The 18,474-nt window shown below is 47.0% G+C and overlaps 1 protein-coding gene across 1 annotated transcript in view; it reads left to right on the forward strand.

Moving 5' to 3' along the window:
- Nucleotides 1-1,926: 1,926 nt before the first annotated feature.
- Nucleotides 1,927-18,474, forward strand: part of LOC143783248 (uncharacterized) — a 123,089-nt gene continuing 106,541 nt past the window's right edge. The window contains exon 1 of the mRNA XM_077271664.1: nt 1,927-2,082. Coding sequence (XP_077127779.1) covers nt 1,927-2,082 — 156 coding nt within the window. The remainder of the gene's footprint in view (nt 2,083-18,474) is intronic.

Genomic DNA, 18,474 nt, shown 5'->3' on the forward strand with positions numbered 1-18,474 from the left:
GCTATTTTCTGTCACAAAGTTTGAAGAGGCTGGGTTTTTATAAAGCTAAGAAAATTGCATCACCTGGCCTTTCTTAACAATGATAGTGAACAAGCCATTACCCTAACAGGCTAATTAAGGTATGAAACCTTGGACAAAGTTATCTTAGGACAAAACTCTCCCTGAACTCTTGCATTGGCAGAGTTTCCTTCTCGTAATTTTTAAAATGCAAATGTTTTTGCCTAATTTACAAAGGAAATGTGCCATCTTTAACTTTAGCCCTTTTAGAGATCATTTCATCATCAACTTGCCTTACTGTTCACAATAACAGTAATTTTGAATAGGGTTGCCCAAACTGTTACATGCCACTGTTTGTGTTTTCTAATGATTTCCCTAATATTATTAAACTAAGGACTAGTGTTGAGCGATACCGTCCGATACTTGAAAGTATTGGTATCGGAAAGTATCGGCCGATACCGGCAAAGTATCGGATGTAATCCGATACCGATACCCGATACCAATACAAGTCAATGGGACTCAAGTATCGGACGGTATCCCTGATGGTTCCCAGGGTCTGAAGGAGAGGAAACTCTCCTTCAGGCCCTGGGATCCATATCAATGTGTAAAATAAAGAATTAAAATAAAAAATATTGCTATACTCACCTCTCCGACGCAGCCTGGACCTCACCGAGGGAACCGGCAGCGTTCTTTGCTTAAAATGCGCGCGTTTACTTCCTTCCGTGACGTCACGGCTTCTGATTGGTCGCGTGCTGCCCATGTGGCCGCGACGCGACCAATCACAGCAAGCCGTGACGTAATTTTCAGGTCCTCAATGCCTAATTCTAGGCATTCATGATTTTAAAATTACGTTCCGGCTTGTGATTGGTCGCGTCGCGGTCACATGGGCGACGCGACCAATCACAAGCCGTGACGTCACGGGAGGCAGGAAAGGCGCGCATTTTAAAATTACGTCACGGCTTGTGATTGGTTGCGTGCCGCCCATGTGACCGCGACGCGACCAATCACACCAAGCCGTGACGTAATTTTCAGGTCCTGAATGCAGAATTAGGCATTCAGGACCTGAAATTACGTCACGGCTTGCTGTGATTGGTCGCGTCGCGGTCATATGGGCGGCACGCAACCAATCACAAGCCGTGACGTAATTTTAAAATGCGCGCGTTTCCTGCCTCCCGTGACGTCACGGCTTGTGATTGCTCGCATCGCCCATGTGACCACGACGCAACCAATCACAAGCCGGAACGTAATTTTAAAATCATGAATGCCTAGAATTAGGCATTGAGGACCTGAAAATTACGTCACGGCTTGCTGTGATTGGTCGCGTCGCGGCCACATGGGTGGCATGCGACCAATCAGAAGCCGTGACGTCACGGAAGGAAGTAAACACGCGCATTTTAAGCAAAGAACGCTGCCGGTTCCCTCGGTGAGGTCCAGGCTGCGTCGGAGAGGTGAGTATAGCAATGTTTTTTATTTTAATTCTTTATTTTACACATTAATGTTGTTTCGATACCGATACCCGATACCACAAAAGTATCGGATCTCGGTATCGGAATTCCGATACCCGCAAGTATAGGCCGATACCCGATACTTGCGGTATCGGAATGCTCAACACTACTAAGGACTGATTAGTCAAAAAGAAAATCATTAGGAACATAAGTGTGAGCAGAAGATCTATTATTTTCTTGTCTATCGAGATCCCACATTAGAAATGAGTGAACGTGATCGGAAACCATTTTGCCAAATTCAAATTCAGCGTGAAAATATCACATTCGGATTCATGTTCGCTTTCACAAGCATTTTTAATCAAAGTCAGCAACATTCGGTCACGGTAAATCATTGCTTTTCTGTGATGCGAGTTACATTGGTAAATATATATACTACTTACTGTAAGCAAAGGGAGGTCAAACAATCCAAGCTCAAGTCCAGGAAATGGTGCAGTATGATAAAAGGAAGTTAGAGAAGAAGTCCAATACACAAGCCAAGGTCAGGAAAGCCAGAGACAAAACAGACATAGGGAGCAGGCACAAGCAAAGTCAGGTCACAAGCAAAGGGTCAGAGTCCAGGAAGATAATCAAGTCAAGCATGGTCAGGCACAGAATGCAGAGGGATCAATGTTCCACAGGCAACAGCAAGTGTACGATTGACACTGGGGGAAGGAACTAGCATGCTTTTGTAGAAGCCTGATTAAGGAAAATGAACACAGGTGACTGCAGCACAGACCCAGAACAGACTGACAACCCCGAAACAAAGTAACAAAAAGACAGAATCAGAGTGGATATCATGACAGTACCCCCTCTTCTAGGGGGGCCACCGGACCCCCAGGTTTCCCAGGAAACCTCCAATTAAAGGCCTGGACCAACCAATCATCCCTTACAGAATGAGCTAGAACCCAGGATCGTTCCTCAAGTCCATACCCTTTCCAATGTACCAGGTATTGAAGGGAATTCCGGACCATTCAGGAATCAATGACCCTTTGCACCTCATATTCCAAGCTTCCCTCAATAGAAACCAGAGGACGTGAGGGCAAAGATGACAGAATAGGGGGAATAAATTCCTTCAACAACAATTTATGGAAGACATTAGAAATCCGGAAAGACCGAGTGAGCTTTAACTGGAAGGCAACTGGATTGACCATCTCCAGAATTTCATACAGACCAATGAATCTAGGACCCAACTTTAGCAAGGGCACCTTCAACTTAATATTCTTAGAGGAAAGCCATACCTTATCTCCCACTTTGAAGGCGACCCCTAAGGAGCGCCTCCTATCGGCCTTCCACTTCTGCCGATGCTGAGCCACCCCAATGTTCTTTTTAACCCTCCTCCAAACATCCCCCAGCTCTTGAATGGTGACATCCACTCCAGGACACCTAGAACTTATCCTGGAATACTCACCAAAATGAGGATGAAACCTGTAATAACTGAAAAACGTTGAGGTCCCCGTGGACTGATTAACCCAACTGTTAAAGGCAAACTCAGCCAGAGGAAGAAATGATGACCAATTCTCCTGATCATGACAAAATATCTTACAATTTGCTCCAAAGACTGATTTGTTTTCTCTGTCTGACCTTTAGTCTCAGGATGATAAGCCATGGAAAAGGACAAATCAATCCCCAGTTTACTGCAGAAATCACTACAAAATCTAAAGAGAAATTATACACCCCTATCAGATATAATATTTAGAGGAATCCCATGCAATACTACCACATGAATATTAAACTGTTTAGAGAGAGTTTCAGCATTGAGTAATCCAGATAATGGGACGAAATGAGCTTGTTTGCTGAAGCAATCGACTACCACCCAAATAGCAGTCATCACCCCAGACAGCGGTTAATCTGAAATGAAAGCCATGGACAAATGAGTCCATGGTCTTTCCGGAATTGGTGAAGGAGCCAATTCCCAGGCTGGCCGGAAATGCTATACTTTGGTGCTTGCACAAGTTTCAAAAGCAGACACAAAATATCTAATATCCTTATGCATAGCGGACAAACAAATCAGTCAAGCAACTGCCTTCTGGGTGGCAGTGACCCCAGGATGACTACTCAACACAGAATCATGAAATTCTTGCAAAAGGTGTAATCTAAGATACACAGGGACAAACAGCTTGCATTCAGGGGTATTGGAAGGAGCCAAGGACTGAGCAGTACGGATCTCAGCTTCCAGCTCAGTGGAAACCATGTCACAACAACACCCTGAGGAAGAATGGAGGAAGGAGGTTCTGGAGGAGACACAGAATCAAGACTATGAGACAGGACATCTGCCTTCACGTCCTTAGACCCTGGTCTGAACGTAATAGAAAAATTGAGTCATGAAAAAAACAAAGACCATCGGGCCTGTCTAGGTGTCAACTGCTTGGCAGATTTAATATAAGCAAAATTTTTGTGATCCATCGCAACAGTGACTGGATGAACAGCTCCCTACAAAAAATGCCTCCACTCTTCAAAGGCCGACTTGACCGCAAGCAACTCCTGATTACCCACATCATAGTTTTTCTCAGCAGTAGAAATTTTTTTAGGCACATGGTCACAGGCTACTTAAAGTCTCAGGATGTTGAGACAATACAGCCCCCACCAAGAACTCAGAAGCATCTACAACAACACAATAAATGGCCTCTGGTTGCATCGAAACAGGAGCAGACCCGACCCAGACTGACAGCCCCGACACAATGTAACAAAAAGACAGAAACAGAGTGGAAATCGTGACAGTTTCCTCTAATGTTTTTGTTATTACTTTGCCCAGGATAGTAGTGCTGTATGATGAGTGGGGGGACATGTGTGATGTGGGGTGGGGGTGTGGAGAGGGCAGAAGAGCATGTGGAGAGGTTACAGGAGCAGCACACGTTTTTTTTCCCCTCAAGTTTGTGTGTTGATTCCGGCAGCCAATTAGGGCACAGAAACCATCCACAACATCATGATACAAGGTCTTCTGTGATTGGCTGCCAAAGTCACATGTCCCTTGCCATATAAAAAGCGTACATCTTGTTTTGCTGGTGCCATTGTCTGTGTCACAGTTCATAGTGCAGAAAGGACGCTCCTGCGCTAGTGCTGCTGCTAAAAGTGAACTTGTCAGTTAAATAGATAGGATCCTGTCATGTGTAAAATCGATTTTCCAGCATTGACGTAGATTGTGTAAAAACTGTGTGGCAGTCTCTGGAAGCCCCATTTGTTACTCAAAATTGTTTGTGCTAAAACTCAGTGGCAAATCAGAAGGAAAGATTTTCACTTAAAAATTGTTAGGCCTAAAATTGGGGTGCAGCCTGGAGGGCCAATTAGGTACTCCAAATTGTTTGTGCTAAAACTGTGTTTCAGTAGCAAATCAGAAGGCCAGATTTCAACTTAAAAATTATTAAGCCTAGTATTGGGGTGCAGCCATGAGGCCCTATTAGCTACTCCAAATTGTTTGTGATAAAACTGTGTTTCAGTAGCAAATCAGAAGGTCAGATTTCCACTTAAAAAATCATTAGGTCTAATATAGGGATGCAGCCACGATGCACAATTAGCTACTCCAAATCATTAGTGATAAAACCGTGTTTTAGTGGCAAATCAGAAGGCCAGATTTCCACTTAAAAATCATTAGACCTAATATTGGGGTACAGCCACGAGGTCTAATTAGCTGCTCCAAATCATTTGTGATAAAACTGTGTTTGAGAGGCAAGTCAGAAGGCTAGATTTTCACTGAAAAATCGTTAGGACAAGAGATGATCGAACCTTTCAAGTTTCAGTTCAATTCGGATTTGCCGAAAGGACCACCATTTGCCGAACAGTTTGCCAAACAGGTTGCTGAACATACCTGAACCCCAGTAGATTCAATGGGAGGCAAAACAAAATGCATAGACAACATCATAAGGCCGGATTCAGACTCGAGAGAAATACGGATGAGGGAGAGGTGCAAAAACGACACATTGCACACGGACCAATGTTTCTCTATGGGGCAGCTTCCATCAGCCGTATATTTCTTGGACATATTTTACGGGCTGAGAAAATCACAGCATTCTGCGATTGTCAGCGTATTCCTCCAAAAATATGCCAATGCAAGTCTATGGGGGAGAGAAAAATACGGATTACACACGGACCATACGTGTGACTTGCGAGAAATACGCAAGACTTTTCTAGGTGACAGGAAATGGGCCAAGCCATTATCAGGAAGCTTAGACATGCTAATTAGCTCAAATATGGCTCCAGACATCCCCGAAGAACGCCTCCAAGGAGTCCTGCAGCATGTCTTCCTTCATCAATGTCGAGATGCTTCTTGTTCTGGTCCAAGAAAGGCCAGAGCTATGGGACCAAAGGGATGCACACTACTCACACCAGACCAGAAAAGAGGTGGCATGAAGGAGGATCTGTGGCCTACATTTTTCTGATTTTGCAGACCGGCCACGTGAGGGACAGCAACAAATAAGTAAATTTACTCATGTTTTGAAAATAATATTATTAACTACACTAAATAACACATTTTCACACTATTCCCTTAAATCCTAGTATGAGGTTTTTTATCCTATTATTATTATTATTATTATTATTATTATATAAGATTATGTTTAAAAAATACAGCTTACTAGGCCACATGACTATATCAAATCTCAATAAAATTGTTGATCCACTGTGCGCAATGTCCTTATACATTATTTTATTGTCTGTCATTGTAATGGAAGATGTTATGAGACACTGGCGCAGCATCCATGATCAATATAGGTGAGAACGTCGGCAGCAGGCCAGGAGTGGTGATTCCACACCAACAAAGCGGAAATATATTTATTATGACTGCCTGGCATTTCTCGATCCCAGTATTGATCTCAGACCGTAAGTTCATGCATCACACCACATTACACATACTGTATGTATTTTATGGTCATATGTCTTATAATTTTATTTTTCTTAAAAAATTTCCTAAGAGAACTCAGTCCAACCTCACTGAGAGGGAGACAGGGTCGGATTCTGAGGCCATTATAGATCCGGTCGGGGAAGGTGAAGAGGTGGCTGGCCCATCTTCTCAGCCTTCCAGCTGCATCCCACAAGCTCCTCCTGCAACAGCACCAGTAGGTCCACCTGCACCAGCACCAATAGCTGCACCAGCAACAGCAGCTGCACCAGCACCCGTCAGCCTGGAAGATCCATGCAACAGCAGCAGGCCTACTGTTCCTCTGGAGGACTCCCCACAGCCTGCTGTCATATCCCGCCATGGGCGACGAAGGCCAGAGTACCCTGCCTCAGATATCAGGAGGCATGTTGACACGGGGGTTCTGAATTACTTAGCTAGGGGCTGCCCAGGATGAGGGTGAGGAGGCATACTCCCACAGTCTGGCCCGGTACCTTCGTCTCCTACCCCATGAGGTGAGGCTACGTGTGAGAGGGTGCATTCAGATCCTTATTGATGCATGCATACACCCTAATACCCTATATGAGGTCTTTGAATTCTTGGAGAGCTAGCAGCTGTCACCCCATAACCTGATAAGACTTCAACCAACCCATAAGTGCATGCTCAACAGGGATCTGATGCACCTCCTCCACAGGTGCCTACACTTCAACCCATTCCCCCCAAAAAACAATCATGGCCACAACAGGCTCAAATGGCATCATATAACCAACCTGGCCAATATGGCCACTTGTACAGACCCAGTGTTGGAGGCTGGTCCCAACCTGGGTTTGGACAACATGGCCATATTGGGGGGTATGAGTCACGTGGGTTCCACAATCCCCAGGAGTCTTATCTCCAATATCCATATGGTCACTTTGCTACTCAGCAATCTGACCATGGCAAAAACATACAGCATGGCCAAGATTATGCACCCACACAGGGTGAAGGACAATTTGGCCAACAAAGCCAGCAAGAGAGATAGGCTGGACTGCTGCCATCACCTCCACCAAGTTATCAAAATCTTTAATTTTCTTTTTGTATTTTGATTTTGCTGTTGCAAAATAAAATGTTTTTCTGCTTGTTATGTTTGAGTACATGTTAAAAATGGTTATGGCCATATTTCTATGGCCAGAAAAGCCATATGAGTTCAATATGGTTTAGCTTACTAAATATTCTGTTTTGGATTTATAAAAAAGTTAAAGGGAACCTGTCACCCCCAAAATCGATGGTGAGATAAGCTCACCGTCATCAGGGGCTTATCTACAGCATTCTGTAATGCTGTAGATAAGCCGCCGATGTTACCTGAAAGAGGAGAAAAAGACGTTAGATTATACTCACCCAGGGGCGGTCCCGCTCCGATGGGCGTCGCAGTCCGGTCCAGCGCCTCCCATCTTCATTCCATGACGTCCTCTTCTGGTCTTCACGCCGCGGCTCCGGCGCAGTTGAGGGTAGAGCAAAGTATTGCAGTGCGCAGGTGCCAGAAAGGTCAGAGAGGCCCGATGCCTGCGCACTACAGTACTTTGCTCTGCCCTCAACAGGGCAGACAAAGTACGCCTGCGCCGGAGCTGCCATGGACGTCATGGAATAAAGATAGGAGGAGCCGGAGCGGACCTGAGACGCCCATCGGACCTGACCCCAGCGGGACCGCCCCTGGGTGAGTATAATCTAACCTCTTTTTCTCCTCTTTAAGGTAACATCGGGGGCTTATCTACAGCACTACAGAATGCTGTAGATAAGCCCCTGATGACGGTGGGCTTACCTCGTCATCATCGATTTTTGGGGTGACAGGTTCAATTTTTATCTCTTCTTACAATAATTAATACAACATACAAGATTAAAAACAAAACCATCTATTACATAAATCAAATGAACACACACAACTTAAATGAAAAAGGATACTTATATACACAAAAATGTTAAACTTATAACATAGATACAGCATACTCTTGCCAGGGAGTAGCACCCTGAGGTGTCACAAAATAATTAGTGAAGAAATCACGTACTTTCAGTCCTGAAAGCGGACGACGCTGAGGGATGACATGTGGTCTAGGCCTACCCACATTGCCCAACACACCTTCAGCACCATCAGATGAGGAGCATTCATGAAGTCGGGTGAAATTATGTAGGACCACACATTCTTTGATGACCCCATTTACGTTTGCTTCACTCAGCTGAATGGCTGCCTGGAGGACCCGCCATTTGGCACAAAGAATGCCAAACGTGCACTCCACCAGTCGCCGTGCACGTGATAGATGCAAGTTAAATATCCTATGCCGGTGGTCCAGGTTTCGATGGGGATATGGCCTCATTACATGCCTGGTTAACTGAAAGGCCTCATCTGCAACAAGGACATACGGCACAGATTCTTGATTGTTGCCTGGAAGCTGACGTGGGGGCGGTAGGTCCAACTGGTTATTGCTCAGCTGCCAACCCATAATGGAAGAATTTAAGACTCTAGAGTCTCCAGTTCTCCCATAGGCCCCAATGTCTACAATTATAAACCTGTACTGACTGTCAACCAGAGCCAACAACACTACAGAAAAATATTGCTTATAATTATAGAATTGGGACCCTGAGTTCGGCGGCTTACGCACACGGATGTGTTTTCCATCAAGGGCTCCAATACAATTTGGAAATTGGCAATGCTCCTCAAATCCCCAGGCAATCTGCAACCAGACTTCGATCTTGGGCACAGGCATGACCACTTAATGAAATCTGGACCAGATTTCAGAGCAGGTAGATCGGACTATGCCTGAGCTTGTAGACCTCCCAATCAAAAATTCATGATGGAGGGTTGCATATGAAAGTCCAGTTGTCAGGAAGCTGAAAGCACAAAAGAATTTAAAATGTTTGAATGATTTAGAACATTCATATAGACCACAAGTACTGTATGGAACTAACAAGCCAGGCTAGCAGTACAATAAAAAATTAACACTGGCTATGTGAATTTAACATTAAGAACATATTCTCAGTACTAATTAGTAGAGATTTTACATATATTAATAATAAACTAGTTGGGCATTTCCTGAAGGAAATACATGGTGCTTGAACAGCGCTGCCAGCTTTACAGCAGCACTTTTCACACACAGGACCGGGGGGGGGCACTTACTTTACACACACGGGAACGGGGGTGCACTTACTTTTCACACACGGGACCGGGGGTGCACTTACTTTTCACACACGAGACTGGGGGTGTACTTACTTTTCACACACGGGACCGGGAGTGCACTTACTTTTCACACACGGGACCGGGGGTGCACTTACTTTTCACACACGGGACCGGGGGTGCACTTACTTTTCACACATGGGACCAGGGGTGCACTTACTTTTCACACACGGGATTGGGGGTGCACTTACTTTTCACACACGGGAACGGGGGTGCACTTACTTTTCACACACGGGACCGGGGGTGCACTTACTTTTCACACACGAGACTGGGGGTGCACTTACTTTTCACACACGGGACCGGGAGTGCACTTACTTTTCACACACGGGATCGGGGGTGCACTTACTTTTCACACATGGGACCGGGGGTGCACTTACTTTTCACACATGGGACCAGGGGTGCACTTACTTTTCACACACGGGACCGGGAGTGCACTTACTTTTCACACACTGGACCGGGGGCACTTACTTTTCACAGCCGGGACCGGGGTTGCACTTGCTTTTCACACACGGGACCGGGGTTGCACTTACTTTTCACACATGGACCGGGGGTGCACTTACTTTTCACACATGTGACGGCGGGCACTTACTTTTCACACCCGGGACCGGGGGCACTTTCTTTTCACACCCGGGACTGGGGGGCACTTACTTTTCACACCCGGGACCGGGGGGGACACTTACTTTTCACACCCGGGACCGGGTCGCACTTACTTTTCACACCCGGGACCGGGGGGCACTTACTTTTCACACCCGGGACCGGGGGGCACTTACTTTTCACACACGGGACCGGAGGGTGCACTTACTTTTCACACATGGGACCGGAGGGTGCACTTACTTTTCACACACGGGACCGGAGGGTGTCGGGTGTCATAGTCACGTTATTCTGATGTTTGACTTTGATAAATGATCATGTCCTAAAATGGACACCGTACATTTGCATAGCTGCCATCTTTGGAAGGTCAAGTTGGGGGTCATGGAAAGGTCGCCATTAATTCCTATGGGAATTTTTTTTTTTAAATGCAATTTTTTAAAAAACGACAAATCGGATCGACTCCAAAAATACAAAGCACACCTGTCCCCACCGAGGGCTTCGAAATGCCCCCTGAACGGGGTCTCTGCACCGAGCGGTTCGGGTCGCATTAATTGCTGAAAATGCCGAGAAGAAGAATAAAATCTAAGAAATCGGATTACAATATGTTACTTGAACCTAGAGGGTTCAAGCACCATAATTAACATCAGCTGATAAGCAGAACTAAATAACACATTTATTAGAGACACATCATCGACATAGAGTATGTGAGGAGGAGGAATACATAACGTAACGTAAGGAGAAGAAGCTCCTCTGCAGACACACATTTACGCATCCTGGTGTCCTGATAGGTTATACCAGGGCGCACTGTCTCTAACAAAATTTCAAACATGGCAAGGATCATGTGACAATATTGGGAAAACTTGTCGGGATGTGTCCTCAGAGATGCATAGAGATGGTGGAAATGGCCTTTAGTGAGGCGTTGCCTCAAAAGCGGATGCACCCACATTCATCTCCTCCTCCTCGGATCCACTATCACAGGGTATGGCTTGCCAAAGCGGCATGACAAAACCCAGTTGTATAGAACACGCTCAGTTGGGGTGAAATGAAGTAGGTCTGACATGTTGCCAACAAACCACCAATACACCAATACAAGCACAGCAACAAAATGGCCAGATTGGAGGCTGGCACCTGTTGTAGAGGCAATAAATAGGGTCGCTGATGATGATTTAAATTAATTTCAGGCTTCAAAACTGTTAAATGTCCATTTTGGAAGGGTGCGAGAAAAAAAAACGCTATACGGATGCAATACGGATGACATACGGAGAATTACATGCGTAAAATACACAGCCACACCTTGCTAACGAATGACATACGGATCACTGTTCAGGGAACATTTCTGCGTTTTAGGCCCATAAAAAATGGACCGTAATTTTAAATGTCAGGTCTGACTCTGGCCTAAGGGGTGACAAAAAGCTTCTCAATGGCACAGCAGCAGTCAGCCATAGGCCATGAATGAAATATCAGGGCCTGACCCAGCATTTACAGCTTGTAATTGAAGTTTCAGTGAGGAACTGGATGTTACGGGAGCGGTGTAAGCCTTTTAGCTGGGAGACCTTATACCTGATGCAACACCTCCTCCATTTTTTTTTTAAACAGCCACACTAAGATGGCACAAACATCAGTTTCATATTGTACTATTGGTAGAAAAATGTAAGGAAAGTTACACAGGTTGCTTACTGATCAATTGACCCACAGTAGAACATTTTATAATGGCACAGAAGCAGTCAGCCACGAGTCATGCGTGAGGTATCAGGGTCAGAATCAGCATTTACAGCTTTAAACTGAAGTTTCAATTAATACAAGGTGGGTGAGGGACCAGTGTGAGCCTGCTGTGCTGGGAGCCCTGATACTTCATGCAACATCTTAAGATTTTTGATCAGCCACACCCAGGTGGCACAAATATCAGCTTGGTATACCACAAATGTTGTAAAAATTAATTTTCGTAACACAAGTAGTTGACTGAAAGTAATTGCAGGCCTGCCGGTCTGGGAACCCTACCTCTACGGGCAACACACATGAACGAGATCCAACTTGGAGTACAAACATTTCCCCAAATTATTGACACACATCAATTTCACAGAGTAGAAATATTATAATTGCACAGTTTTTTTAAAACTTCAGTTCCTGTACAGTCCACACGACTCCCTTTCTTTGGCAGCCGCACAGCGGTTTTATTATTTATTATTATACCACCAGTTATGTGAAAATGGTAAACTTAATAAAAACAAGTACAATAATCTTAAACAATGCAAGTCATCGACTGCTACTGGAGAACAGAGGACCCTGCCTGTGAGGGATCACAGTCTACAAAGTATAGGTGAGGATACAATAGGTGAGGGTAGTGTCACGACTCGGGGTACACATTGCTCCCCCTTGCGCCAAACAGCAATTTTCCAGAGTGATTTGCTGCACCCACCTGCATGGGTTCCTCAGGAGACTTAGTCCCAAACTCCCTTGGCCCCGGACCTCCCGCATACAGGGGTGACTCCCTCACACAGAGGTGTATCTAGCCTTTCCTTCACCCAGGGCAACGGATCAGTTTGTCGTCCCCCCCAAAACCTCCCCCATTTGAACCTTAACTCTATTGAAACTGTATGACCAAGCCAAGGTACATTCCTGAATATCCATAATGTTAAAATAGATACCCATAAAAGTAAAATTAATTGAGACTTCAATAGGTTAAGTGTTTTTGAATATCCATATTGAATCAGGAGCCCCATATGCCGTATATACTCGAGTATAAGCCGAGATTTTCAGCCCAAATTTTTGGGCTGAAAGTGCCCCCTCGGCTTATACTCGAGTCACGGTCCGCGGGTAAGGGGGAGAGGGCGCTGAGGCATACTTACCTGCTTCCGGGGCTCCTGGCGCTCCCCCTGCCCGTCCCACGGTCTTCGGTGCCGCAGCTCTTCCCCTGTTCAGCGGTCACATGGGACCGCTCATTAGAGAAATGAATAGGCTGCTCCACCTCCCATAGGGGCGGAGCCGCATAATTCATTTCTCTAATGAGCGGTGCCGGTGACCGCTGACAGAGGAAGAGGCTGCGGCACCGAAGACCAGCTGTCCGGGGGAAGGAGCGGGACACCGGGAGCAGGTAAGTATTACATATTTACCTTCCCTCGTTCCACACGCCGGGCGCCGCTCAGTCTTCGCGTCCTCTTGTTCTGACTGTTCAGGTCAGAGCGCGCGATGACGCATATAGTGTGCGCGCCGCCCTCTGCCTGATCAGTCAGTGCAGAGAGACGCCGGGACGGGACGCTGAGGAGCTGCAAGCAAGAGAGGTGAGTATGTGTTTTGGTTTTTTTATTGCAGCAGCAGCAGCAATGGCACAGTTTTATGTGGAGCATCTATGGGGCAACGGTGCAGAGCACTATATATAAGGCACAGCTTTATGTGGAGCATCTATGGGGCAACGGTGCAGAGCACTATATATAAGGCACAGCTTTATGTGGAGCATCTATGGGGCAACGGTGCAGAGCACTATATATAAGGCACAGCTTTATGTGGAGCATCTATGGGGCAACGGTGCAGAGCACTATATATAAGGCACAGCTTTATGTGGAGCATCTATGGGGCAACGGTGCAGAGCACTATATATAAGGCACAGCTTTATGTGGAGCATCTATGGGGCCATAATCAAAGGTCAAAGGTGCAGGGCATTATATAAGGCACAGCTTTATGTGGAGCATCTATGGGGCCATAATCAAAGGTCAAAGGTGCAGGGCATTATATATGGCACAGCTATCTATGGGGCCATAATCAAAGGTGCAGAGCATTATATATGGCACAGCTATCTATGGGGCCATAATCAAAGGTGCAGAGCATTATATATGGCACAGCTATCTATGGGGCCATAATCAAAGGTGCAGAGCATTATATAAGGCACAGCTATCTATGGGGCCATAATCAAAGGTGCAGAGGTAATATATAGCACAGCTATCTATGGGACCATAATCAAAGGTGCAGAGCATTGTATATGGCACAGCTTTCTATGGAGCATCTATGGGGCCATAATGAACTGTGCAGAGCATTATATGTGGCACAGCTTTATGTCGAGCATCTATGAGGCCATAATGAACTGTATGGAGCATTTTCCACCCTAGGCTTATACTCGAGTCAATAAGTTTTCCCAGTTTTTTGTGGCAAAATTAGGGGGGTCGGCTTATGCTCGGGTCGGCTTATACTCGAGTATATACGGTAATCCTGCATAAAGGTTAATAATGGCCCCAAAAGATGCTCCATAGACACATTTGCCCAATACAGTGCTGCAGGAACGTTGATTATGGCCCCATAAGTTGCTCCATAAAGATATTTTCCCCATATAGTGCTGCACAAACGTTATGGCCCCATAAGATGCTCTGTACAGATCCTTGCCCCATATAGTGCTGCACAAACGTTATGGCCCCATGAGATGCTCCATACAGACACTTGCCCCATATAGTGCTGCACAAACATTATGGCCCCATAAGACGCTCTATACAGACACTTGCCCCATATAGTGCTGCACAAACATTATGGCCCCATAAGATGCTCTGTACAGATCCTTGCCCCATATAGTGCTGCACAAACGTTATGGCCCCATGAGATGCTCCATACAGACACTTGCCCCATATAGTGCTGGACAAACGTTATGGCCCCATAAGATGCCCCATACAGACACTTGCCCCATATAGTGCTGCACAAACATTATGGCCCCATAAGATGCTCTATACAGACACTTGCCCCATATAGTGCTGTACAAACGTTATGGCCCCATAAGATGCTCCATACAGACACTTGCCCCATATAGTGCTGCACAAACGTTATGGCCCCATAAGATGCCCCATACAGACACTTGCCCCATATAGTGCTGCACAAACATTATGGCCCCATAAGGTGCTCCATACAGACACTTGCCCCATATAGTGCTGCACAAACGTTATAGCCCCATAAGATGCTCCATACAGACACTTGCCCCATATAGTACTGCACAAATGTTATGGCCCCATAGATGCTCCATACAGACACTTGCCCCGTTATAGTGCTGCACAAAGGTTCTGGCCCCATATAGTGCTGCACAAAGGTTCTGGCCCCCATATAGTGCTGCACAAAGGTTATGGCCCCCATATAGTGCTGCACAAACGTTAGGGCCCCATAAGATGCTCCATACAGACACTTGCCCCGTTATAGTGCTGCACAAATGTTATGGCCCCATAGATGCTCCATACAGACACTTGCCCCGTTATAGTGCTGCACAAAGGTTCTGGCCCCCATATAGTGCTGCACAAAGGTTATGGCCCCCATATAGTGCTGCACAAATGTTATAGCCCCATCGATGCTCCATACAGACACATGCCCGATTATATTGCTGCACAAATGTTATGGCCTCATAGATGCTCCATACAGACACTTGCCCCGTTATAGTGCTGCACAAAGGTTCTGGCCCCCATATAGTGCTGCACAAAGCTTATGGCCCCATAAGATGCTCTATACAGACACTTGCCCCATATAGTGCTGCACAAACATTATGGCCCCATAAGATGCTCCATACAGACACTTGCACCATATAGTGCTGCACCAACGTTATGGCCCCATAAGATGCTCCATATAGACACTTTCCCCATATAGTGCTGCACAAATGTTATGGCCCCATAGATGCTCCATACAGACACTTGCCCCGTTATAGTGCTGCACAAATGTTATGGCCCCATAGATGCTCCATACAGACACACGCCCCGTTATAGTGCTGCACAAAGGTTCTGGCCACCATATAGTGCTGCACAAAGGTTATGGCCCCCATATAGTGCTGCACAAAGGTTATGGCCCCCATATAGTGCTGCACAAATGTTATGGCCCCATTGATGCTCCATACAGACACTGGCCCCGTCATAGTGCTGCACAAAGGTTCTGGCCCCCATATAGTGCTGCACAAAGGTTATGGCACCCATATAGTGCTGCACAAAGGTTATGGCCCCCATATAGTGCTGCACAAACGTTATGGTCCCATATAGTGCTGCACAAACGTTATGGACCCATATAGTGCTGCACAAATGTTATGGCCCCCATATAGTGCTGCACAAACATTATGGCACCCATGTAGTGCTGCACAAATGTTATGGCCCCTATATAGTGCTGCTCAAACATTATGGCCCCCATATAGTGCTGCACAAACATTATGGCCCCCATATAGTGCTGCACGAATGTAATGGCCCCCATATAGTGCTGCACAAATGTTATGGCCCCATAAGATGCCCCATACAGATATTTGCCCCAATTGCTGCTGCTGCGATAAAAAAAAAATCACATGCTCACCTCTCCGTCGCTCAGGCCCCCGGTACTTTCAATATTCACCTGCTCCTCGTTCCAGCCATCGCTCCATCTTCCACCTCCTCTGCACTGACATTCAGGCAGAGGGCGCGCACTAACTACGTCATCGCATCCTCTGACCTCAGCATCACTGCAGAAGACGGACCGGCGGCTGGAACGAGGAGCAGGTGAATATTGCTCAGCGCTGCGCTCCCCTCCCCGTATACTCACCTGCTCCTGGCGCGGTGCAGTCCCTGCTTCCCCGGCGCTGCTGCTTCTTCCTATACTGAGCGGTCACCGTTACCGCTCATTACAGTAATGAATATGCGGCTCCACCCCTATGAGAGGTGGAGCCACATATTCATTGCTGTAATGAGCGGTACCATGTGACTGCTTAGTACAGGAAGAAGACGGGGTGCCGGGCAGCCAGGGACCTGTAGGGACCACGCCAGGAGTAGGTGAGTATAATTAGACAGCCCCCGCTCCCTAGCCCTGCCAACCCCCTCCTTGGACCGCCGCATCATCAGGCAGCCCGCTGGTGCCCCCCTGTCAGCTGCGCCCGGGGCATATGCCCCGGCTGCCCCCCTGGTTACGCCACTGATCCTTGCTACCATGGGCAGAGTTTGCGCTAAACAACGGCGTAGCTGACTCCACTGGACAGACCCCATTCCTCCTTAACTATGGCCCGCATCAGCAGGTTCCTGTGCCAATGCCCGTGTCTTCCACCAATTCCAGGGTGGTAGACTGGGCTGTGGAGGCACGTGACATTTGGGACCGCACTCACGATGCCATCCGGGCTTCCAAGGAGAGAATGAGTTCCTCCGTCGATGCACATCGGTGCCCTGCTCCGACCTTTGCTCCTGGCGACTTGGTGTGTCTCTCCGCCCGTAACATCAGGATGCGAGTTGAGTCCACTAAGTTTGCACCTCGCTACTTTGTCCCTTCAAGGTCCTGGAACAGGTTAACCCTGTGGTCTACCGTCTGGCCCTTCCTCCATGCCTAGGTATCACTGACACCTTTCATGTGTCTCTTCTTATGCCCGTTCACATGTCCCGGGACATCGGGTTCATCTACGGATGATTATGAGGTGAACGCTATCTTGGGGTGTAAGGTGGTACGTGGCAAAAAATTTTATTTGGAGGATTGGAAGCACTATGGCCCAGAGGACAGGTCCTGGGAGCCTGTTGAGCACATTCAGGCTCCGCAGCTCATTGCTTCCTTCAAGCGTAGCAAGGCCCAAGGAGGGGGGGTAATGTTAGGTGTCGAGTTCCCACTGCTGCACAGGGGGAATCTCGAGCCACCTCCGCTGCGGTCTCCCATTCTTCTTCAGCCACAGTGGAGCCTGCTCAGCAGAGATGTCAGTCTCAGTGTCTGGCTCAGTCAGATACTGTGCTCTTGGTTACTGCTGAACTTCCAGGCCCAGCCATTGCAACCAGCTCTGTTCAGCGCGAGCAGGCGCTCCTGGGTCTAAGTCCTGCTTTCCTCTACTGAACATGCCCAAGGGATGACCTTTCATTGGAGGTCGGGGGTCACATGCTCAGGTCCTGTAGCTGCTCCTATTGGACCACTAGGAAGGTCCTGGAGAGCTTCCTCTATAAAAGGTTTGCATGGCCGCAATGCCATGCGCTAGTATAATTCGGTATTTGTGGATGTGTGCCTGTTCTGGTGAAAGCTCCGAATCATTCCCATCCCTATAGTTGTTGAATGCTCGCGAGTGTTGTAGCTGTCTAGCGCCAGATAGTGCCATTCAGCACCAGGCACAAAATATACTGCGTCTATCTTTAGTGTCTCCTAACAATCCATCAGTGTAGCGTGGCAACTCAACTGATCCCAGCATCTGAATCAGGGCGTCCTCAGGCGCGGGATCAAAAGCCACCGAGGGTCAGAGTGGGATCAACCACCAGCATAGTGGGGGTGAGTTGCAGGGATCCCACTAGTATCCAATTGCTGTGCCCTGTGAATGCTAACAGGGCACAGCGTTATCTTTAATCTTGGCGACTCTGTGAAGCAACAGAGTTCGCTCCTAAACAGACCGGGTGACAGTACCCATGTCTATTCAGGTGTAGTACCGCCATATAGTGCCACAA

The sequence above is a fragment of the Ranitomeya variabilis genome, chromosome 6 (genome assembly GCF_051348905.1).
Source record: "Ranitomeya variabilis isolate aRanVar5 chromosome 6, aRanVar5.hap1, whole genome shotgun sequence".
Classification (NCBI taxonomy): Eukaryota; Metazoa; Chordata; class Amphibia; order Anura; family Dendrobatidae; genus Ranitomeya; species Ranitomeya variabilis.